Source organism: Scomber scombrus, chromosome 6 (genome assembly GCF_963691925.1).
Source record: "Scomber scombrus chromosome 6, fScoSco1.1, whole genome shotgun sequence".
NCBI lineage: Eukaryota > Metazoa > Chordata > Actinopteri > Scombriformes > Scombridae > Scomber > Scomber scombrus.
The window spans coordinates 33,342,262-33,368,058 of NC_084975.1; the positions used below are offsets into that span (position 1 = coordinate 33,342,262).

General features: G+C 38.8%; 1 protein-coding gene across 6 annotated transcripts in view; it reads right to left on the reverse strand.

Moving 5' to 3' along the window:
- Positions 1-4,007: 4,007 nt before the first annotated feature.
- Positions 4,008-25,797, reverse strand: part of LOC133981557 (paired box protein Pax-6-like) — a 30,809-nt gene continuing 9,019 nt past the window's right edge. The window contains exons 2-11 of one of the 6 annotated variants that reach the window (XM_062420318.1): positions 18,428-18,558; positions 17,871-17,885; positions 14,770-14,932; positions 13,539-13,552; positions 10,383-10,533; positions 9,042-9,124; positions 8,770-8,920; positions 6,848-6,957; positions 5,552-5,690; positions 4,008-4,093 (exon numbers count right to left, since the gene is read on the reverse strand). In XM_062420318.1, the coding sequence (XP_062276302.1) occupies positions 4,008-4,093; positions 5,552-5,690; positions 6,848-6,957; positions 8,770-8,920; positions 9,042-9,124; positions 10,383-10,533; positions 13,539-13,552; positions 14,770-14,932; positions 17,871-17,885; positions 18,428-18,558 (1,043 nt within the window). Of the gene's footprint in view, positions 4,094-5,551; positions 5,691-6,847; positions 6,958-8,769; positions 8,921-9,041; positions 9,125-10,382; positions 10,536-13,311; positions 13,320-13,538; positions 13,553-14,754; positions 14,933-17,669; positions 17,886-18,427; positions 18,559-25,797 lie in introns of all 6 variants that reach the window. The other 5 variants (XM_062420316.1, XM_062420315.1, XM_062420314.1 and 2 more) reach the window with 5 other exon arrangements.

Here is a 25,797-nt window from a genome sequence, read left to right on the forward strand (position 1 = left end):
CATACATATGAATATTATTTTCCATTTTATAGGTCACTCTTGTGCACAGGCAGGGCTAAAATACTAAGACAAAACAGCAGCTGAACAAGGCCTAAAATAAACAAACAAAAACACACTTCATGTTAATGTAAAAGAACACATCTAAATCATAATCTACTGCCAATTATAATAATTCTCACCTAGATGGACTGGAGATGATTAACACACATCCCTCATGGCAGCCAGGGACAGACAGCAGGCAGGCTAAAACACTTAAAAGCTAACAGAACATTAAAAATGGTTTGACACAACCCTTTAGTATACCTTAAAAATGATCACCAAACTCAGAGTCCGAGAAAAGTACCATGTGGCAACCAGCAGGCAGGAAAAGCAGAGAGAGAAAACCTTGAGGCCACACGTGTTTCAAATACCCTCAGGCTGATAAGGAGGGCTGGACCTAGATCTTTTAGGGTGCGTTCACAACTCATAGGGAGTCAAATACAAGCCTGAACAGTGCTACTACATATGGAATGTAAATCATAAACAGCAGCAATCGAACTTCGGGATGATCAATCAAGACCAGGTTTATTCTGTCAGTAGTTCAGTCCTATTTATGTGGACTGTAAATCCTTAAGATTTCCTTCTTCATAAAAAAGATTGCTGAGCAGCGATTCTTCCTGGTCTCTTGATTTTGAGCAAGAATGTGAAACCTGCTTGATCTGCCAACCGTCCTGGCTGCCATGTAGAACTGACAGTGGCTAAGCAGTAGACCCCAACACAGTGTAGTGACTGCCCACAAGACTTATTCACAGTTAAGGCAAAGCAGGTCCGTACCAGAAACTATGACAGCATGGAATGAGGAGTGTATGCCCAGCATTGGCACCAACCACAGATGTTGCAACTTACAGTTATCAATGATATACCTCAACCTGTTGCAGTGTCCATTGTGTTGGTCAGAGTTTCAAAGTAGTATAATCAGCATTCCCAATTTTACCAGACTGGCAGAGGTTATTTAGAAACTTAGGTGAGAACATGGTGACCCTCAGACCCCACTGTATCCATGCTTCCGCTGGAACCATTTTGGTCATTTACTGTTCAGCTTGTCAATTTCAGAATTGGTCAGGCACACATAGCCACTTGGGGTTGGTAATGTTACTTATACATCCTCATACACCCAACTGGCAATGAACTTATGTTATTCACCTGGAAGAGTGAGTGATTCGTTGAGCTCAATAGCCCCCAATTCACCCTCCTCTGGAACCACAGGAATGTCTTGCCTCATCAAGGTGCAGCACGAATTTGACAAAATCTGATTCATCTTATTGCTCTCCAGCAGCCTGAGTGATCCTAATTTTTTTGGTAAGATAAAGAATCTCAACATTCCTACTATCTCAGTGCGGCTACCATGGTAAATGGTAAAATAACTGTACTTATAAACTGCTTTTCTAGTCTTTAGACCACTGGAATGTCACATACACCTGTTCACACACTGAGGGCAGGGGCTACCATGCAGGGTGCCAACTTGCCGGGAATTGAACTACCAGTCTTCTGATTGGTGGACAATCGCTCTACCTCCTGAGCTACAGTTGCCACAGCTACCCAACAAATGTCAATGTTAGATTCACCTTGAAACCACATTGAAGTGACCTTTTAGACCTTGGAAACAGAAGGCCAAACTATAGGCCAGTTAAAAGGGAAAGGCAGAATCACAAAAGATCAGAGGAAAGAAGAGACAGATAGAGCATTGGAGAACCTAAAGTGTCAGAAAGAAACAGAACCAGTAATACTCATTGACTACAGCAGTGGGATGTCTCCAATAACTGAGCTGTCAACCACAACCTGGCCTATCTGGAAGTAGGGAAATTATCGTATGTTCTGTTCAAATAAAGTGGTGATCATGAGGGCAATTATGCAATTATGAATAATAATGAAGGATGTCCAAGTAGGGAGAGCAGAAGGAGTATAAAAACTTACCATTTTAGAGGAACAGCACGCACACACTTTAACTGCTTTAAGACCCTGCCACACTTCAATCAATAATGCCAATATGCCCTTCTTGCAAGCTCTGAAAGGCATCCCCTGAAGGGTAGAAGGCCTCAACAATGGAGGTGAAGCAAAGGGCATCAATCCTCTTTTAATTGTCTGCACCATCTGCAAGTGCTGAGGAGAATGCTCCAGCAGTTTCTTGGACTTTTTACTTTTCCTGCACCTGCCTTACCATCCCAACTCTAAAGAGGCTGTGAGTAGAGCTGCAAATCCGATAAGATAGGGACAGGTTCATTTGATTGTTGAAATTGTATTTTGTACTGATGACTGTTACGTTTTTACTGGTCGCTCCTGTTAGCTTTTGTTAGTGAGGTCATCGTCTGCATTTATAGTAGAAATTTCCTAGATTTATTGTTACTGGTGCAATTTGTGCAAATAACCTCTCCTCTAGTACAGAAGTATGTGTGACTAAGGCAGGTCCATGAGCTGGTCCATGAGCAATCAGTTGGTCAACACAATTATATGTATATGCATATGTAATTTCTTTTGAGCCAACATGCAAGATATTTCATTACATTATTATAGTACAAACATTAACCTGCCAGTGTAGCAGATAGTCTTCTGAGGTTTACATTTGGCACTCAGTGGGTGTTAATTTTTAGTGCTGGAAGCATTTCGCATAAATTTTGTTGCACCACTTTTTTGGTGAGTATTTATTTATGTAACTTTGATAATCCACACATAACTGCCATGTGACCTTGACAAGTTCAACAAACTCAACTAGGGTCATATGACAGAATACTTTGAATGACCCATAAAGTTTTAAATGCCAGAGACGTCTCACCTCTGCTCACTAAAAGTCAACTTTCTGGAGTGGTGTAGCAGCCTTAAGACTAAAAGCAAAAATCCACTTACATTCTATTATGTGTCCAAAGATCTAATAAAATATTCATATTGTACATTTTTTATCACATTCAGGTGCATTAGGGACAATACAGCAAATGAAAAATGTAATTATAACAATTATATCAAATATAACAAGGATTATAATTGAAATAACTTTATTATTGAAACTCTCCCAGATCACTGGAGAAGACAAATACTTTACACTTTGAAATAAGAAACACATTTATACCCAAGAAACAATCTAATGTTCACTTCCAGTTTTTCAAAAAGTTGGTTTATTGTAAAACTTCTGGACATGATAATAATAATGTATTGTTATTGTTATTATTATTATTATTTCTACTAATAATAATACTAATAACTACTATTGTTTATTATTATTAATAATACAATAATAATAATAACAATAATCATCATTTTTAAAAACAGGAATCCCCCCCCCCCCCCCCCCCCCCCCCCAGTTGCAGATCAGAATCCATGCCAGTGAGCGGTTCAAACCAAGTCATGATTTTTACAATACCAAACACATCACCATATTCTGAAGTTCTGTACATGTTGTAGGATTTTGGAATCTGCTGATGAAACACATTTACAGCAGGCAATTCACTTCAAGTTATTCCTTTTACATTTCAGTCAGTATCTTGTTTTTGCTACAAATACACCATGATGATATAAATAAGGAACTGAAAGTGGAGGTAATATGTCTTCTCACAAAATGTCCAAATGGACATGAAGTAGTTAGTTTCTGTTTGGAGTTTATTGTGAACAAAGGACAGTCCAGCTTCCAGAACTCATGAGCACAGATGATGTGGAGAGACCTTTGATCCACTTAGCTTAAGTTGTACTGGTTTATAGAAACCAGTAAATACTGTAGAAGACCCTCACTAGGAATTGTATCCAAACTCCGTCCATCTGGTTTGTCTCAAGATTTTGTTTGAAAGTTCTCTGTCAAGCAGTCATTTCACCTAATTATTTTTGCTGTGGTACAGTCTGCTTCAGTGACAATAACAGGTCCTTTTATGACATTCAATCTGTGAAGTACGCATGGGTCTTACGTTGATGACCCATACAGTCCTGCTACTGCAGTTACTCTTGATGATTACCGCAGGCAAGAACCACTGCCATGAGAGATTAAATCACTGCAGACGTGGCCAGTACTGTGACATGTCCGCTTCACTTCCTGGAACTTGCACTGGAACTGAGACACCAGGGGAAATCAGACCTTGTGAAAGAAATACAAAGAAGCCATTAGAATACAGTTTAAGACAGCTATGGCAAGACAAACATGTTTTCTTGCAAGTTTTCTAAAACATTAAGGTAAAGACACAAGGCAATGCAAGTCATTCCATACTGGAGAGTCCACAAAAGAAACTTTGCAGTTGTGATGGACAGAGCAAAAGGTTCAAGAGGATAGACGATGGGCTGCACCAACAATTAATGAATTTAACCCAGTTTAAGTGTAAGGTTTGTGAGTCCAGGCTGAATTTTATATACTGTTTTAAAGTTGTCTTTGTTTATATTTTAGTTTTAAATCTTACCAGCTCTGCCAAACCTTTCATTTTTACAACCTCATGTGGTACCTCTAAGTGTTGTCCACAGAACTTTATTTAACATTCTAGTGACAATGCATACATGTTTTGTGCTGATAACCTAAAAAGTGACAGATCCACAGAAATTCATTTTTGTTGTTGAGCTCCAGTGAATGAACAGTTTTGTTTTGTTTTGTTAGTAATTTGTCTTTCATGCTCCATTCACGGAAGGTTTGCTGCTGCTGTGATGCTGTAGATTGTAACCCCTGTTTAAATCTTACCCAGTTTAAGATTTTTGGTAGGGCTCAAGTGTTTAAGTGTTTAACCTCTTGACCTCTAATGTTCTCAGTTTCTCCTTGACAGCAGTTGCTGTGGCGTGACTATGGTGGAGAGGGTCATCCACTAATCTGAAGTTGAAGTGTCGATGGCAAGGGCGGAGCCAATGTGGAAGCCAGGAGTGGCACCGACCCCCCCCCGAACCACCAATCTTCCAATTGGTGGACGACCGCACTACATCGTGAGCCACAGCCGAAAACATTGCAGCAGATTTACAAACAGGTGTTATTTTGATAAACTGACCACATATTGGGAATCTACATAGTTACTTTCTCGCCTGAAAAAATCTAAAATCTTAACCTGGAGACTACTTGATTTCCTCTTCATCACACATATATTATAAATCCATTATAATTGTATTATCCTGGTCAATGCTGTATTTTGTAAATTGTGTTCTATTATATACACACATCTATTGTATGTATGTCCATCCTGGGAGAGTGACCCTTCCTTAGTTGCCCTTCCTGAACTGTCCTCCACTTTGTCCCTGTTAAAGGTGTTTTAGGTAGTTTTTCCTTATTTGAATCAAGGATATAAGGAGAGTGTGTGCTGTAAAGAGGTTGTTATACAGACTATAAAGCCGCCTGAAAATTGTGATTTGTGATCAAATCTGCTCATTAAAAAAATTGCCTAAATTAACACAGTTGTTACATTCTTCTAGACAGCATGTTGAAATGGCTACATCACTGATCATCATTGTGTTTGTGTGTAACAAATTACAAACTATACAAACATTTCTTACACAAATATCAGTATTAATTCCTGAAAAGAGGAGGGGTTGAAGAGTATCAAACGGTATGCAATGAACTTCCTACCTGTTGACGATGTTGCAGAGGTCATTGACTGGCTGTTGATGTGTGGTTGCATGTGTGGAGGGGTATATGTCTCATAACTTCTTCCATTTACAGTTGGGCTGGTGGGCAGCATGCAGGAATAAGAGGTCTGATTGGATGCCTGAAAATATAAATGGATACAAACCATTAAAACACACAAAAAAACATTTTTCTGAAGTCACTTTAATTGGATCAATGAAGTCAATTCACATGAATCAATGACCATTGCCATGTCCATTTTTTCCATACAGGACGGGTTGTGTAAACAATGTATATAAGGGTTAGAAGGCATTTTATTCCGATTTTTAAAACAATTTACTCAAGCTGCAACTAGCACAGCTGAGTGAAGTCAGTGAAAAATAGGTTTAATCTGCATTTCCTCAAATGGTACTGGCAACAACAAATTGTAAAGAGTGCTTTAAATCAGTCCCAAAAACTCTCTCTAAATTCAAAGTGAATATTTATCCTAAAAGACATTCAGCTCTCACTCTTTGCAATCAGCCATGCTAGTTGTCTCAGATCCTTCCAGAAATTCCCACATGTGATAATGTAGATTTTCTGGTTGCAGTTGAAAGGTTTTCAGATAAAAAATAATTCAGCAGTATAATCATACAAGGTGATGCTTTGCTATGGGCCCTTACTTACAGCTACAGGTGAGATAATAAAATACAATCCAGAAAGTTTACTGTGAAAAATATTGTACGTCTGCAAGTTTGAAAGCTTACCCGACACCAAAACACTTTGCAGCTGTTTATAATACTATGAAGTTTGATGGTACAACTGGAAAGGTATCATGTCAGGACTACTTTTATCCTCCAACATGACAATCATAAGGTAAAGAGTCAAACATGCACACATCACAAGGTAACCTATTAAGAATTTGCACTTGCTTATATTTGATTGGTCACTGCATTCCATATAGTCACACGTCTCAAAAATTGAGACAATTCTGTGTTATTTTGCAGAGCCTGTGGTGGGGCTACATGTGCCTTTTTTACTGTCAGAGGTGGTGGTTCAGGTTCCTGTGTAGCTCAAAGGGAGAAGCAAGCCACTAACACTGCCAAAGACTTTCACCTATGCCATGACAAACCTCCAAACACAAATGTTCTAAGCAACTGTAGTCTATGCACCAACGATTATTCACACATCTTTCAGCCAACCAGAGCTGGACACATGATGTCATCTCTAACCTCAGGTATTGCAGAGCTCAGTGCTGAGACAACACCCTTGTATGCATTATGTGGATTAGTTGTTTCTTGTACTGTAAAATAATCTTACTTGCATGGGCAAGCTGGCAGCCATACTGAAGCTTGGCATGGCCGGGAGGCTGTAGCTGTTAGACAGAACTGGATCTGACCTTCCCAACATGGATCCTGATGAAAAGGACACTAGAAATACAGGGATTAAGAAATGGAGAGAATTAAGAAAATTACAAATAGCTGCATTCATCCAAAGCGCATTCACCCATTCATTCACACATCGAAACACTGATGGCAGCAAGCTACCTTGCAAAGTCGTCAGGAACAATCTGGGGTTCAGTATCTTGTCCAAGGACACTGTGACATGACTACAGGAGGAGTTTGGGATTGAAACACATCTCCACCTGCCCACTTGTCCAAGTATGCTTGAACAAAATCAAATCCCCCAAATAGTATAAGTCAGCAGCTATGAGAGAAGGTTACAGATTCCTTAATCTTACTGGAATTCAGTAGTAATAGTTTGTATGAATCTATTATTAAGTGCCTCTTGGCCCTTTGGTTTCCTTTTGGATGATTGACAAAGGGAATAACTAAGCAATATACTCTTCATTATGTGTAAACATGATTTCAAACTGTCCCAAGAATGTTTCTCAGTGTCACAGACTACTTAATATGGTTTAAAGTCACCAAAATATGTTTATATTCACAGTTAACATTTGTGGATGAGACAACTTTAGCAAACAATGGCAATTGAGATGCATGTGTACTGTATTTAGCAAAATCATGGCATATTTTGGTTTTCTTGGAACATATGGAGCTTATGGCAGGGTTATAAGGCAAGACTGGTCTGAGAAGTTTCTGTTAACTTCTGTTTTTCAATGTGGAACTGGGTCACACTATTAAGGTATTGTTTGAAAAGTTCTGATACTATTGATTATGATACCTACGTGTACTGATAAACAAGATACTTTTTGATACCTGACTTTGAAAAATATAAACATATTTCTCTACAAAACCTGTTTTTCATTGAGAAAAGAAACCAAAGTTTTCAGATGTTAAACGTTGTCTATGTAGGAGCAGCCATACATTACCTTTGTGTCAAACCTTGATTTAAATTCCAAGAATCATTGAGGTTGCCCTCATTTACAATGATATTGAGTAACAAACACATTCAAATTAAGACACACACAAAAAATAGAAAGAAGAAAGAAAGAAAGGAAGGAAGGAAGGAAGGAAGGAAGGAAGGAAGGAAGGAAGGAAGGAAGGAAGGAAGGAAGAAAGAAAAAGAAAGAAAGAAAGACAGAAAGAAAGAAAGAAAGAAAGAAAGAAAGAAAGAAAGAAAGAAAGAAAGACAGAAAGAAAGAAAGAAAGAAAGAATGAAAGAAAGAAAGAAAGAAAGAAAGAAAGAAAGAAAGAAAGAAAGAAAGAAAGAAAGAAAGACAGAAAGAAAGAAAGAAAGAAAGAAAGAAAGAAAGAAAGAAAGAAAGAAAGAGAATGTAACTAAATCAGTTAAAACATTTACAGTGTGAAACAAGGAGGTCAGTGACATATGTTGGGAGGCTATTGATTTTTGTGTGTTGAAGGTCATTCCAAGAATTTGGTAACTGAAGGAAAAGGCACATTTTCCAAATTCAGTCTGTGCTTAGGGGACCTTAAGCATCAGCCAGTGTGCAAGTTTGATACATTCTGAGGTTCCAGTCAGGTCACTGTCCATCCACAGCCATTGCCAACAGGCTTTTCTCACAATGCTTGACATGTCACAGTAGGAAAAGTATATGTGCAAATAATAAAATGAAGGACTCCTGACACTTTGCTACTGTTTAGTAACACATGTGCTTTTTCTAATATGACAAGTCAAAATGTGTTTGGAGTAATAGGCCTGTTAACACATACTAAAAATGATCCTTAAAACAATACTGATGCAGCTTAATGGTCATAAAAAATGTTAGTCAAATGTGTAGTACGCTTATATGTACTTGTCGTATTTGTGTTAATCAGTACCTGGTGTAGTAGGTTGTGGTAGAGGCTGGTAAACACTGGTGTTGAAGCTGCTGCTGATGGGAATATGGTTGGATGAGTTGGACACCTGACGACGTTGATTTCTCAGCTTCTCTTCCCTTCTCCACTTTGCTCTTCTGTTTGAAAACCAAACCTACACATGCAACAGAAAAGGAAAAATATTGGTTATCGCACAGTTAAGTAAACTTAATGTTAACTGTTAATTTACAGACTCACACACACTAATCTATAAGCCCATAAATGATAGAGCCTACCTGTATCCTCGCCTCTGGTAGGTCTATTTTGTTTGCAAGGCGTTCTCGGGCAAACACATCTGGATAATGAGTCCTTTCAAATTCTGGTACCAAAACACATTGTGTCATTATATGATTTATTAATTGGGCTGTGTCTAATTCATAGTTATCAGGACACTAAGGTTAGAGTGATGTGAAGATAGTGAAGTATTGATATCCATCATCAGCAGCAATGAAGTGATGTGAATGGCTGTTACTCTTAAACAGATATTTCACAGAATAATTTCTCACTGTCAGTATTCCCATTAACTTTCTGTCTGGATAAATGCACAGCTCATGTTATGATCAAAGCAATATAAGCCTGTACTGAACTGTAATATTTGCACTCCTTTTCAAAGTGTGGCCATCTTCACAAAACCATTTCACATTATATTCTGAAAATTTTTATCTCCAAATTGTACTTTGCTGTCAGCTGTTGCAACAGATAGCAGAAGCAGTATACATGATATACCACTCATCACATACTTTTTTGTTATCTTTTTTTGCAGTACAGGTATTCCCCTGCCATGTTTATATGAATCTGAGTGTGTGCACTGTCCTTCTATGACTTTACATGATACCCTCTTGTTTTTTCAATCAATTCAGCTAATTCGGACAATAAGGAAATCTGCTGTTACAAAAGGAACTTTACAAAAACATTTTTGGGTGTTTACTGAAGGGAGGGTGGTTTGGGGGAAAGTACAAGAGGGTTTTTTATCCCAGAATTATATAGTATATCAGCCATTTTCTTATCACAATCAACTAGGTAATAGTATCAATATTTCATCAAAAGAATAAGAAACTGAGGATGCAATGAATCTTTATGGATATTTGATATGTGCTGAGAGTTAGATGAACACACCCACCCCCCCAAGTGACAATCATTCAGCCCAGTCACACCAGACCAAACCTTAAATGTTAACATGTTAAAAGCTGCAAACATCAAGTATAACAAGCAATGGATGACCGTGACAGTGAACATGAACACAATGATATACATGTGTAGTGTATGACAGTTAACTAAGCCTAAACATGCCACCACATGTATTGTATGACAGCAGAACGGGTATGATAGACAGGTCACTTCTTCACTCAGACATTACATCTACCACTCCTGATTGTATACAGTCAAATCTGTTGCTGAGCTGTCACTTGTCTTTGTGTCAGTGTGGGAGCTGTTCTGGAAATATCTAATGTTTTCCCTTTGTACATTGTAAATACATAAAAAAATAAAATACATAATAATAACTATACATCTGTCAGTGAGCACACATTGCTAACTAATTGCTAATGAGAAATACAAAATAATCTACTGATCAACACCTTTCTCCAGTGCGTCTATCTGGTCCTGTGTGAATGATGTTCTGTTTCTCTGCAGTTTCCTCTTCAGCTGAAGCCTCATCTGAGTCTCCTCTGAATCCTCACCATTGGAATTTACTGATAATGTGTTCTCCCCTCCTTCTGCCTGTGGACACTCTGGAACAAGGAAGGGAAAAATAAAAGACAGAATTAAAAATAAGATCTGCAAGACCATAAAATAGAGAATAGAGCAACACATTTCATTTTGGAAGGTTTATGAAGTGTAAATGCTCCAGTAAACTTTGCTTTAGAACAGTACTTGAGTTTATGTTTGCATTTGTTGTTGTGCATTATATGGCTTTGAGAGGGTTTGCAGGAGTGTGTGTGTGTGTGTGTGTGTGTGTGTGTGTGTGTGTGCGTGCGTGCGTGCGTGCGTGCGTGCGTGCGTGCGTGCGTGCGTGCGTGCGTGCGTGCGTGCGTGTGTGTGTGTGTGTGTGTGTGTGTGTGTGTGTTTGTAAATAATAGTGTAATTTTGACTGGGAAATTTAAATTTGATTTGACAACTTACAATTTGACAGTAACTTATCAAGCAGGCAGATCAGCAACAACAGCTCCAGCAATGATTACAGCATATACTTAAAAGCTCTGGCCTTGATCAGAGTAGGCAGTGCAAAATGTAAAACTCATATCCATGATGTTCTGCTTCATTTGCTATCAAACCATGCAGTGAAGGATGAGTAAAGGTACAGGACTCTTCAGAGAGGAGCTCTCCAACATGTGATCTCTAAACAGAGGGGAACCTGACTCCAGCTCTCTGTGGAACACATGTTATTTGTGGTGCTAGCCTAATTATTCATTATCCCCAGCAGACACAGATTGCAAACAGAATGAAGCTATTGCTCAGTGTCACACTCAGTCAGGCAGAAAGAAACACAAATGAGACCAGACGCCGCCTCTCTTCTCCCTTCCCCTGCACGCACGCAAGCACGCACACATGCACGCATGCACACACACAAACACATACACACACAGGGAGGCAGCAGCCGTTATAGAATAGCATGGCTTTGTCTCAGTGTTGTAATGCCCAGGGAGTTGCTAGACGAGCAACAGCATATGAGCCCCATCCCAGAGCAAAATGGGCCAACAGCCCACACTTTGAAGGAAAAGGGAAGGAAGATGGCAACTCTATACAGTATTTTCTCTGTGCAATATAATTATAATGATTTTTTAGTACATTTTTCTGAAGCAATCATAATTACAGTTTTTAGTATTGCAACCTTAATAGCTATTATTTGAGGCCTTCATTTTGTGCTGTGGATGCCTCTGAATGTCTGAATTGTGTGCTCAGATACTTTTTAAAAAGTTTAAAATGTGTAAAATCTTTGAAGGCAGGAACAGGAAAAGTGACACTAATATACCTGTGGGACACGCAACATGAGGGTGATCGTGCACTGCAATGAATAGGCACCACTAAATAGGTATTGGGAAACTGCGTGCAGTGCATTAGTATCATCATAATCCATGGCCTTCAAAAAAAGGTGCCTCTGATACCATCAATTTCAGTTTGTTTGGAGTTCACAACAGAAGAGGTTCAATTCATATTATACTGTCCAATAGTTTCAGTCATGAAAACACCTTTCACCAAACAACTGGATGTGGCTATTTTCTTCTCAGAAAATGTCTTTTTTTTCTTTCAACATCAGATTGTGGGTATAAGAAAAAAAATAAAACTAAAAATTTAAATTAAAAATGAACTGAATGTCCATCAGTGGATGGATTTGGCTTAGTTATCATCCTGAGACCCCAATGTTGCGTCATATCATAAAAGTTTTTTGCATGGTCTACGATGGTGATCACAATCGAGCCAACTCATGTGCAATTGTGCCTTATCTAATGCCTAATCTTATAAAAAAAAGGGGACCCTTAAGGCCCTGTTTTCTTGAAATGAGATATAGGTGTAGACGCAAGTCTTAGTTCCTGGTGCATGGTGCATATGGGTGTGACCAACACATCTTTGCAGCTTTTCTAACCATTAGGGTTGGCACAAACCCAGTGCAGTAAGACACAACTTAAAGGAGAGAATGAATACATTATTAGTGGGAGGAATACAGAATCAGAAGGTGGAGTCGGGGCAAGCCTCAGTAATGACCAATCAAATGAGAACCTCTCATCCGCTTTAAATGCAGTAACAGGTGAAAAGGGAGAGAGAGGCTGGGCTCTCCAGTTCTAAAACAAAAATTCCATATACATCCATTCAAATATGCTGACAATGGTAGAAAAATAAAAAAGCTGATATGCTGCTGCATTTTTTGTGCAAAAAATTGATATAACTATAATTTAACATATGTAAACTCCACAGTTCTACTCCACTGCATATTTGAAAGTCCTCATCTATACTTTTAAGTCAAGTAAAAATAAAGTCCAAAGTCAAAATATCAGTCCTTATTTATCCTACAGGAAAAAAACAGCCCTGATACAGTATGCCAAACAAATATGAAATTGGGATTGAAAACTTGCTGGTTAGTGTTTGTTCTATTACGCACTACATCCATGCTCTGCCAACTGTGCATACGGTAAACAGGATTTTTGGAGGTGTGTGTGATCCTCTACCTCCAAGTTGGGTGGATTATGAGAAAACAAAAGGGACAAAAATCTGTATAAAATATGTGTGGTACTTCTGCCTCTACAATCTCTCAACATTTTAGTCATTTAATTAATTTATTGTGCGCTGTCACAATATCTCATACACCAAACCTTTGCCAGTACTTCCCAGTAGCAACCTTGAGCTTGTATTGGCAGAACATGGAACATTATTACTGTCAATTCCTGACAAATCTAGCATTAATTATGTTAATGCTGTTGCCACGTGCGTAAATGTGCACAGCCTCTCTCTCAGTTTGGAGACACACTTATAATTTCAGCTGCTGCATGATGCTGCAGCCTGGTGTGACACACAGCCAGCTGTGGACAACAAACAGAAGATCTATACTGATGTGTCTATGAAAACACAGATACATTCAGTGACAACTGAACAATAATATTGTAAGATTATGGTCCCCATCCTGTGGTCGGCTCACAGTGGATGGCGGGTGTGGTGCACGTGTCTTTGTTAGTTTCCCCCGGCGCAGTTGTCATTTTCTCTCCCTGCACCCACGTTGTCTAAAAAGCAAATGCACTTGCACCAGTCTGTGCGCCTATGGGCGTGTTGATCTCAAAATGAGGTGTGGTCAGGCACATTGGTGGTGCGTTGCTATTTTGAGGCAGAGGAAAGTGATTGCACTACTGACCAAAAAAACCCAGGTCTGAAGTCACTGGAGCATATTTCACTGTTATTAAAGGTGCATCATCAAGAGTCCAATATGATCCTAGATAGGCGGGACACTGTGCAGCAGCACACAAACATGCAAAACATCACAAATAAAAGGACCACAATGTGAATTCATATTATGATGTACATCAACATATTAAAAAAAAAGTCCCAATGACGTGCCACTATGTGGCAGTAATGATCAATGAAACTGTCAATGTAGACATGTGACCGATCCTGGTAAATCAGCCATCAAACTACAGTAACAATCCGGCAAAGTGACAGCACGCCTGGACATTAAAGGGAATGGGAGATGACACTTTGATTGGTTTACCGCCTGTTATGCCCAAAACACGCCTATGATTAATGAGGGGACTTAAGTCCGACCATTTTAAACCGTGCGCCTGGCGCGGTAACAATTTTTCTGCCGTTAAAATAGCAAAAGTGGATTTGGACACGCCCCAAAGGCACTTGCGCCACGCGCTTCACGCCATGCGCTATAGATCGTTAAAATAGGGCCCTATACATTTCAGACCTGCGTGAGTCACATTAATAGCTGTATTTTGACATTTCAGTAGAGTATGCTATAGTAAAAGAAGCAAAGTTTGTTTGTGATTGTGCGCTGTGTGTCCATCTCTGCCAATTAAACACATGTGATTTCATTGTAGACCAATATGTGTGCTGAAATGTGGAAAAAAGCCTGAAACACTGGAAACTGCTCCACTTACAGACACAAAACAAGGAGAAATTGCAGTCAGCTGCAGATCTTTATGGGCATGTTTGCGTCAGCATATCATTAGCACAAAATCTTTTGTGGATAGGACTTTAGAACAGAGCAGATGACCTTAAAATAGCAAATGCTGTGCAATTCATGGTCCTATTAGCAGGCACAATCCAGAGCCTTAGATGCACCTCTTCTCTCACATAGGCACAGGTGCCAGGAAATGAACACACACAAATAACAGATTTGTGCCTAATGAAGATTGCAAGACTGCATTGTGCCAGTAGTGTCTTACCAATGGTAGTGAGAGTTGCCCTAGTATTGTGGTAGTAGTAAAGTAGCAATGGTACTATTGTTCTTTGTAGTACGAGTTAGTATCTTACCAGTGGTAGTGAGTGTAGTCCCAGCATACCACCCTGAACGTCCTCCCCAGCTAGTTTGTCCATTGAGCATCTTGAGTTTGTCAAACATCCCTTCAGGTCCCACTGTGCCCATTTGCTGTTTGTCACTGGCCAAATTCCTGAGCACTCGATTTATTGATGAAACCTGGTAACGAACACAGCAACATGATTATTAAACAAACCACAACTATTTTGTTAGATATAGATATTTGCTAGACAGGACTTGAGGAACCAAGCAGTATCAAATAGGAAAGCACTGATGGCCCTCTTAACCTTCAGCCAACCTCATTGGGTCCATTAAAGGAAACACTAGAGAGATTTAATGAAATCTGTTATTTCCACATCATTGGGTAATGTTAAAGGTTTTGTGTACTGTAGAAGTTACACCTATCATGTCTAGTGTCTCAGCAATTCCATTTCTACGCGACATAATTCATTTTACATTACACTATTATTCAGAAGAGCCTACAATGAGTTAACACAATTACCTCTAACACATGGATCAGCTGTAGTTCAAAACTTCATTGACCTTTTAAACTGGGCTCATATAATCATCTAAGTATTTGATGTAGTAGATTTAACTCAGTTAAAAATGCAGTGGATGAAAACATTTATCAACCACCAGATTTCAGCCATAAGCATATTTCCAACAATATCCTGCTGTGGAGGTTGAAGTAGTCTTTGCTTTTGATCAAAGAGTCTCAGATGGTGAGACTGTTGTGAGGCATGTTTGATGCAGTTTGTTTTACTGTTTTTCTTTTTTGATGTATCCATGTATTCATTTATGTAGCTAGTACAGTTAAGATTTGTGTCATGTTTCACAGTCCTTTTGCATTCACTAAGCCTGACAGTTGTATCTGTGCTGTCACTCCAATCACTACATGGCCCAGGACACAATTTAAAAAGGTCCCCACATATGCACATATACAGTAGTGTTATATCTGAACGTCAAATGCATACAGTGCTCCTTGAAAGTATGTGAACCCCTTGAGCAGTTTAGAGTTTTCTGTTGTTTGTCATGATTTTCTTATTTTATCAACAGTTTTTATTTATATATGTGATGTCAGGTTTATGTTTATCAATTGCATGCACTAGTTTACAGGGAATTGTGTGAGTGGCCAAAAGAAATCATGAAACATGGAATTAGTCTATGTGTAAAAGTAAGTGAACCCCCAGCAGCATTGGTGAAGTCAAGTAGGAAATAGATTCAGGTGAAACACATTGGGGTGCTAACTTAACCAGTTAAGCAGACCAATCAAATGAGACATCCTTTGGAAAGGGTTTGTCAGCACTGCTTAAAAGAGAGAGGAAACCAACCAAACCCCTGTAGTGCCAAGGCATACTGACACAGATCAACAATGGCGAGAGGAAAAGAGCTATCTGAGGATGTAAGGAAGAGAGTAGTGACAGGCCATCAGTGTGGGGAAAGCTACAAGACCCTCTCTAAAAGATTCCAGCCCCATCCGTCAACAGTAAGACTAATTATTTACAAATGGAGGGCATTTAACATCACCGCAACATAGCCTAGAAGTGGATGCCCATCAAAATGATCAACAAGAAGAACCAGAAGAATAATAAATCAGGTACAGGCCAACCCACACATCACATCTAGAGAGTTGCAGACCTCTCTGGCAGCATCTGGGGTAAAGGTACATGCGTCTACAATCAGACCTCAGTGGAACAGAAATGGCATTCATGGGAGGTTTGCTAGAAAGAAGCCTCTGCTCTCAAGAAAAAACTAAATTGCCCGTTTGAACTTTGCTAGAGAGCACTTGGACAAACCAGAGGCCTCCTGGAAGCCCATTCTCTGGACAGATGAGTCCAAAGTAGAATTATTTGGTCACAATCAAAACCGCCATGTTTGGAGGAAAGTCAACACTGCATATCAAGAAATGAACCTCCTCTCAGCAGTGAAGCATGGGGGGGTGGAAATGTGAAGGTGTGGGCTTTACTTATCTGCTTCTGGACCTGAACGGCTTCATTTCATCCAGGGACCCATGAATTCTCAGGCCTATCAACAAATACTTGATCAGAACTTAATGCCATCAGTCAGGGAGTCAAAGCTGGGTCGAAAATGGATTATGCAACAGGACAACCCCAAAGCATTCAAGCAAAACTACAAAGGAATGGCTTAACAGAAAGCGGATTCGTAGTCTGGACTGGCCGAGTCAAAGTCTGGACCTAAATCCAAAAGAAATGTTGTGGCAAGACCTGAAGCAGGCAGTACATGCCAGATGTCCGTCCAGCCTCTCTTAACTGGCTGAGTTCTGCAAGGAGGAGTGGGCAAAAATCCCCAAAACCAGATGTGAGAGACTAGTTAGTGGTTACAGAAGACGTTGGGTAAGTAATGGCTGCAAAGGGAGGTTCCACGAGCTATTAACTGAAAGGGTTCACATACTTTTGCACATGAGAACCATTTTTGTTGAATAGATAATTAAAATATATCTATTTATTTTGTTTGTGTCTATTATTTGGAATGTCACTTTCACTGATTTTGGGTTTTGATGTATAATTAATAAGGTTATTTTTTTATTATTTATTTTATTTTTAGACTTCTTTTCTCACTGACAAATAGAAAGCTGCTCTTCTCCAGAAAGACAATCTTAAGCAGCATTACTGCACAGAGCGGCAAGAGTTTTTTGACAAGTGTGAAATAAATAATTTATATGGCAGTTACCTCAGAAGAATTGTACTGTGTATAAGTGGTGTCCATTCAACTGTATCCATTAGCCTTAGTTTTAACATTACATTTGTACTTTTATAGCAGCAATCACTATTTTGGTTTGACCAGCTGCAACCTGCAAAAAATAATTATTAGCCCAACTAATATTTGTGAAGACTTCTAACTGAAATGAACAACAGAAGATGTGAAAAAACCTTACACTGGGTATGTTGTCATTGGTGCAGACTCCCTCTGCCAGCAGTCGGTCTCTGATCTCCCAGGCAAAGATGGACGGACACTCTCTCTTGTAGTGAGCGATCTTGCCGACCACATCTGGAGTAGCAACCCTGGGTTTACTTCCTCCAATTGCACGAGGACGGATCGAACCTGTCTCGTAATACCGGCCCAAGATCTTACTCACACAGCCATTAGACACCTGGACACAAAAACAGCACACGCATTATTTATAACTGGGGTTGGGTAGATGTTATTGAAATCTAGGGGACAATGGTGGCAATGGTTTAAAGAGCAATTAGTTGACTAATGGTAAGAACCAGCAATGGTCTCCCATGTCAAAGTAGCTTTGTCAATCCAATCACCCACCCTGACCTTCTGGGAGTGGATGACATAGTGGCTTTCTATAAATGTCACACCAATTTCTCATTTGTTCCTGACAGACAGTCATAATTTAAACCAGAGTTTGACAGTTAAATGTAAACATATGTCACATTTAGGCATTTGAGCAAATAGCTGATGTCAAATGTTTTCTTCTGTTCAGACAGTCTTGATGTACAGTGACTTACTCAGGGTAAGTGGATGCAGAACACCTAACCCCTAATTCTGTCCAGGAAAAACTGTGTGTATTTCTATGTGACCTACAGTATGACACATAGAAGTGGTTCTGCAACCAGCTGATCATAACGGACATACAGTATCCACAACCACTGTTGGTGAAGTGCAAAGAGTTTATGAGTTTACCTGTAGTATTCTGGATATGTCACAGGGTCGAGCTCCACTGTGTGCCAGCTCCACTATCTTCTGCCTGGTCGTGTCAGGTAAAGGTCTGCCATTCACAAACACACCTCCCAGCTGGTTTACTCCACTGTGACCTACGCACAGACGCACGCACGCACACACACACACACAAAGCAAAACAAAAAAAGATTTTCAGGTTGGTTTACCTCTGATTTAGAAATGATTGCACTCACAGCAGGGATATGTGAGTGGTAATGAAGACAAAAGTCTAACTACAATGAGCTGATTAGCTACAGTGATCAGGCACATGCATTAGAAGAGGAGTGAGGACAGTAAGAAACAGTATAATGAAGAGAACAAAGGATAAAAACATGTTGTCGCGTGTTTTATGGAAGAATTTTTGTGTCTTTATGCACAAGACTTTAGAATCTTAACATGTTATATTCTGGCTTGTTAAGATGTCAAGAGTGTGTTATAGTAATATAATACACTGGTTTTACAACAATGTTGACTGATGCTTTGATGCCATTGACTCACATCCTTTAAATGTAAGTACAGATGTTTCTGACTACACTGAAGTCTACAAGCATATATACATAGTATCTTTACTCAAATAAAGCAATGATCTACGTTTTCATTTGTATACATACAGGATGTATATACCTAAAAACTCATTACTCAAGTAATGTCAACCTCACACATAGTGAAGCTCTCTTTTTCAGATGACAGATTATTATGTTAATTCATTACCACAACTGAAAAACACAGCACTGAATCAATAGTTGTTTTGTTTTATTTTTTGCTGTAATATATAGTTTGTATTGTATTGAACTAATATTGTTTTGGAATAATCAGGAAATTACAGATCCACACCACAGATATTATAATTACATACACTCATACAGCCCCCAACATGATCCACCCATCAAACAGTTGTCATCAGAAGTGCAACAGTGTTGGTAGTATTGTCAGTCATACCTGAGGAGTTTAGGGATTTGTGCACAGCCTGAGAGGAAGTGTGACCTGAGAGACCTAACTAGGGCCAAAACACTCCAAAGCCTGGTGACATCAGATGAGTGGGTTTAAATAATAATTTCAGTGCATTTGGTCATCTAAACTTTTGGAAGCTGAGCAGTGAAGAGCACACTGTTCAGTTTAAGCACTTAAGCCAAACTCCAGCTTTGACAGGGAGGGGGACAAAAGCTGTAAATGGAAAGGATCAAGCTGCAGACAAGCACTTCTGTAGGTTTTTGTATGAGGCTTAAAATTCTCTGTCTGTTGATCAACATGTTGCAGATCTAACAAGTTCCCCTCAGGAGCAGCGGTCTCTGCTGTGACACCGTGCAGGTTAAGTAGGGATTTACACACTGAATCAATTGTCTATTGTCTGTTAATGGCTCTGCGGGGGAAAGCATATTGCAGATTTATAAACCTCTCAACGGGGCATTAATAAATCATACAACAAGCCAACACACACACACACACACAGAGGAGGTTGGAGAAAGAGGTTTCATTAGATGCTCCATTCAGCAGAAGGATTAATTGCAATGTTTCTTGCACAGTAAATGTATAGGCAGGGTGGCAAACACACTGCAAACAATCCTATTTTATTCAAGAGACTTAAGAGTCTTAAAAATCTGTTTCAAATAGACACTAGTATTTTCTAGGGATGAATGTTTCTCAAGACACTGTGCTAGAATCCAAAACAAAATGAATGTCATTAAATTCAAGTACTCAAGCAGGGGATACTCATTTTACTTATTATTCTTATTACTTATTATTATTGTTCACTTGTTTTACAAAAATAAGGCTTTATTACATATGGGAATTACTTGAGAAGAAGTAAGTTTTGTAGTGTAAGCAGTGGTGAAACAAGAGATGGGTGGTATACATTAGGAGGATCTCTGCCCCATACAGCCACTGTTTGCACCAGTTCATGTACACTCTCATGTGTATATTACCTTCAATAAAGGTTTAAACCTATCAAATGTTTATTCTGTAGTCAATTAAATAACCTGCACTTCTGATGCTGGTGCTGCCGACAATCATACTGGAGTTGAGGTGAAACCTCGTTGGGCAGAAGTTGGAGTGGATGGTGGCATCAACAAAGTGTGTGATGGACATAGGTTTCCTATTTTCCATCAAAGGTCAACATTGGTTTCTTTTAAGCAAGACCATGATGGTTCCCTAACATAGTTAAGCATAGTTAAACCCTAAATCTGTGCTCAAAAAAGGTGGACCGTGGTCAATCCTGGTCCCAGATGCTGTCCTGTCCAGACCTGGACTTACAATCAATAAATATATAGAGAAATATTTCACTTCTATTTCAACTGGTACAGCTTCTCCAACCTTTCTACCATTGGTAACCAGCATAATTAACTAACAGACCAATTGCATATGCCCCATGAACAGAAAAATAGATAGTGAAAACAGAGCTTGTAGTCAAGAATGGACACAATTAGATACTCATTCTTCCCACAGGCAGTTCAAAACCGGTATATCTCATATGTTCTGAAACTGTGGCAAGAATCTTAAAACATTTCAGATTTAAAATCCTGGCAGGACAATCTAAAGCTCACGTCTCTCTGAACAAGAAAAAGTACTACGACGACACTTCAAAGAACTAGCCTACTTCAATATGGCACTGAATCATAATGCATGTGAGACATTAAGTTGTTCTTGACCTTTACTTGAGGACATTTCCTTTAACTGGACCTCTTTAAATTGGAATTAATTACCCCTGGCCTAAACCATAGAGACAGCATATTGAAAACTGCCATGGAAATCACATTTTGCAGCAGCCAATAGGATTAATTCATTTTGCAAACCTTTTTTATCTTAAGCATGATACAATCCATTTTTACTGAGAACTGACAAGGATTTGAACCCTTGATGTAAAAAAGAAAAAAAATGACATAGCAATAAATATATAAATAAATAAATACACGTATAAATATATAAATGCATAAATAAATAAATAAATAAGAAAAGGCTAATTGTACATTTCTACGTGTATTTAGTATTTATATATTTTCTACATGTATTTATTTATATATTTATTTATTTTTACATTTATTTATTTATATATTTATTTATTTCTACATTTATTTATGTCTACATTTATTTATTTATTTATGTCTACATTTATTTATTTATTCATTTCTGTATTTCTACATTTATTTATTTCTTCCTACATTTCTGTCTGTATTTCTACATTTCCACATTTATTTATTTCTGTATTTCTGTCTCTGTATGTTAATGAGGTGGGCGGTTCTAACATTAGTGAATCAGACAAAAGCAAACGATTCCTCCAGACTGCCCAACACTACCGGGTTGTTGTTACACTTGGTGTCGGTCCGGGGAAGGGGTGCCAACGGTATGGGTCCCGGGGGGGTGCGATCAGTGTTGGTCTAATAAGCAGCAACACAGAGCTATAAGGACGCTTTGCTCTCACACGCGCTGCATTTATAGTCACACAAACACACGCGCGCGCAGACACTCTATAGTGTGCGCTCTGCTCGCTCACTCCAGATTTCGGGAGATTACGTCTCATTTGCGGGCGTCAGGGAGCCGCTATCAATATGCGAGAGACTCCCGGAACTTCCGGCAGAGTTGGGATGTCTGCATTTAGGTCTACAGTGAAAAGTTTTGTGTAGCTATCACTCCAGTCCAGGCAGTAGTAGTAGATAATATCACACACACCATTCAAACCAATCGTGCTTAAGACTGATGTTAGAACCGCCCACCTCATTAACATAAGGAGACCGAAATACAGAAATAAATACATGTGGAAATGTAGAAATACAGAAATAAATGTAGGAAGAAATAAATAAATGTAGAAATAAATAAATGAATAAATAAAAAAATAAATGTAGAAATAAATAAATACACAAATAAATAAATAAATACATATAGAAATGTAAAATTAGCCTTTTTCACGACTAAAAAAATGTGTATTTATTTATTTATGCATTTATATATTTATATGTGTATTTATTTATTTATTGTTATGTCATTTTTTTGTCCTTCATAGTATGGAGTCTAAAGCGGTTAGTACGTATGTAATGTGTAGTAACCAGTTTAGCCATGTGTGGCACTGTTGAGTTACTTACTTGCTGAAAGACATGTACCTGAAGAAGAAGCTTGAGTAAACAAGTGAGCTAGAAACACACAACCTAGTCTGTCTCCGTTCATATAAACTTCCACATACATCGACGTTTTAGAGGCTGTGATCTGTATGTGTTGTCATAATGGTGAATGTACTCATTTGTGTGTTTCATTTAATTCTACTGTTTTTCATCAAAAGCTACATAAGTTGTCAAAGTGTTGACAAAAGACTCAGACAATAGAGGACATATTCTGAAAATATATAAAGAAAAGAAGTGAACATAGTACAGTAACAAAGAGAATGTTCATACACAAAAGTAGACACTTGGCAGCATTAGCAGCAGTAATATAACAGCAGTGAAATGGAGCTTAAGGTAAATGGTAAATTATTTTATGCCTAATCTTATCTTTAATTAGTGATTAATGAAATAATTAGTTATTCAATTAATAAAATAAGACAGACCTGTTCTGGGTCTCCTTTTCTTTCAATTGTATGCATAGAGAGGACAGAAGGTGAGGGGCTGACTATGCCTCTATCCCCCTCCCCCTTTACAGTGGAACTACTCCCCTGGAAAAACCAATGGATGACCTGGACAACAGAGGGTTTACCTTCCAATATGCCTCACACTGTAAGGGCTTTGAACTTTTCTTCTGGTTAATTACATTTTAGAAAACTCATTCTGGCCCCTGAAGAAACTGCTGTTGACTGTCAGTGTGACAGTGGATTATTTCACCCTCTAACGCTCCTTCATGATGCCTCCCATCATGTTCACTTTGTGTTTTAGGCTCAATCATTTTGCTGTACAAAATGTTCATCACAGTGTCATTTCCCAGAGGAGAACACCCGGGTTTTCCTCTGCTGACACACAATTAATAGAGAGACATATGGAGTCAATTTGGCTGTGGTCTCTCTGCAACACACACACGCACACACACACACACACACACACACACGCGCACACACACACACATGTATGCACAAAGAGAGAGAGAGAAACAGCATAAGAGCCCCAGGGAGCAGCTCAGTAGCTTTCATGTTAAATCAGCGCATTCAAACTGAACTTGACTTAAATTAATTTTCACCTCAATTTCCTTCAACCATGTAGTCTACTATTATACTGTACCACATTTGATATTATTATAGATATTCATTATATTTATATAAATATTATGTATATATGTCCAGTTTAAATCACACAATTAGCTAACAACACTTAACCCTGAAATTAAATATAATATTAAATTATCTTAGTTTTGTCCAGTGATATAATTTTAATTATGCAACTTTTGGAACATTTAAACTATATTTACTAACCGCTTTAGACTCCTAACCACACTGACTCCACAACTGATGCTGCTGTTGCTAATCAACGATGTGTAGTTACTGCTTGAAGTTGATCATCAGGTCGAGCATCCTCCATACCCTGCTCTTTCACTCTTTATCATAATAGTGCACTTTTTTGCAGAAAATACACAAACCTGGCAACTCTGCAGAGATCTTATCGTTAACATTACGTGGAGTTAAAGGGGATAGATTGTTTGGTATCTGTAAAAAATATTGGTTAGGACAATGTAGCAACACCTTGATACTGGCAGAAACATGTCCCTACTGCTCATACCAAAATCTAGGCCCATTGAAGTTTGTAACAAAGGACTTTCTTCCTGTTGCCACTAAACGGTGCTGGGTTATTGTTGAAGCAATACATTTACTGGAGGTCACCTGACATGTAGAAATCTTCAAGCCTGGGCTCTTATCAAACATGTCATGTTTACTGCATATTGGGTAACATTACGAATCATCTTACTGTTTATAATGTGTTCACTGCACCATGTTATTTTCATGTAAATCGAGTATGTTTGGGTTGACTTCATGATGTCAGTGTGTGGCAGTAGGACTATGACCCCATATGGGCCTGAACTCTTATCCAGCAAGTGAAATTTGCTTCAGATTGGACAATGTAAAGTCCGGTTTCCTCTTGATCACAAAAAAATCCAAGTCTTCGGCATTGCCTCAACAACAGTGTTCCATGAAACCTCAAAAGCTTCACAAGGCATTGTGAAGGTCCTGATATTTGGCAGTATATTCTTGCATTATTCATGGTTTCTGGTGCATGCTCCCAAGTTTTTTGATTTTTTTTGAACACACGGAAAACATGCAAAAACAGCTTACTGTTTTACAGTGAATAATGAGTTGCCATGGCAATAGTGTTTGATGAATTCATCATCAAGGTTTTACAACTTAGCTGACCAAATTGCTGGTTAACCTGCTTCAAGTGGTTTGGTAATAGTATAGGGCCTGTAACTTCCTGTTGCCTGTAGATGGTGAATGTAAATGATTCAGTGCTGACCTGTACATGTCTTCAGAATGGAACTCTTATGATACGTGAAATCTGTTATAGATATGACAATGTGGAGTCCAGTTTTTGGATTCATGCACTCTTCTTCTTTTCAGTTGTGAAAAAGTCTGGTTTAGTGTGATGTTAGCCCATAATGGAGATGAATAGATGTGTTTTCAAGTTAATTTAAACATGGCCTGCAAAACAGCTGAGAGTGTGACCTGCTGAGCTGTTAGAAACCTCCATAAAAACTTCTCTTTTCTCTCTTAGCTATTAGTCTCTTATCAACAGTCGTGTTTAGCCAAGCTCCAGCCAGATATACACTCTGTTACTCTTGTTACAAAAACTAGTCTGCTATTATAGATCACCTACACACCACCTATCTCTCTTACTCACACATACTGTACACCCACATATACACACATGCGCACGCACACACACACACACACACACACACACACACACACACACACACACACACACACACAACAAGAGAGGGCAAGTTAGATGAAGCACACTTTAATTTCAGTCAGTTCTAATATAACTTGTGCATCATTCACTAATGATCTTAGTAAATGAATATTAGTGTTCACCTTCAGGTACTCCTCTACAACCTCCAGCTGCCCAGCTGCCCCACTTTCACTATTTGGAATTAGAAGTGATTAAAAGCTGGAGCTGATGTGATAATAGCACTCTATCTGTCCTTTACCCAATGCTACTGTCCAACACGAACCAAAAACTGATGAAAGTGTGTGCCTCTATGCTTCACCAGCACGTTGCAAGGTCAACCCACCACTGTCTTTCATATCAAAAGAAAAATGAGTCATTCAATCATTCAGATCAGCTCAAAGTTTTTCATCCAACAACATCCAGTAAGGTGAGCACAGGAGGTAGAAGCAATGCAGTGTGGGATTGATATTGGTCTGAGGA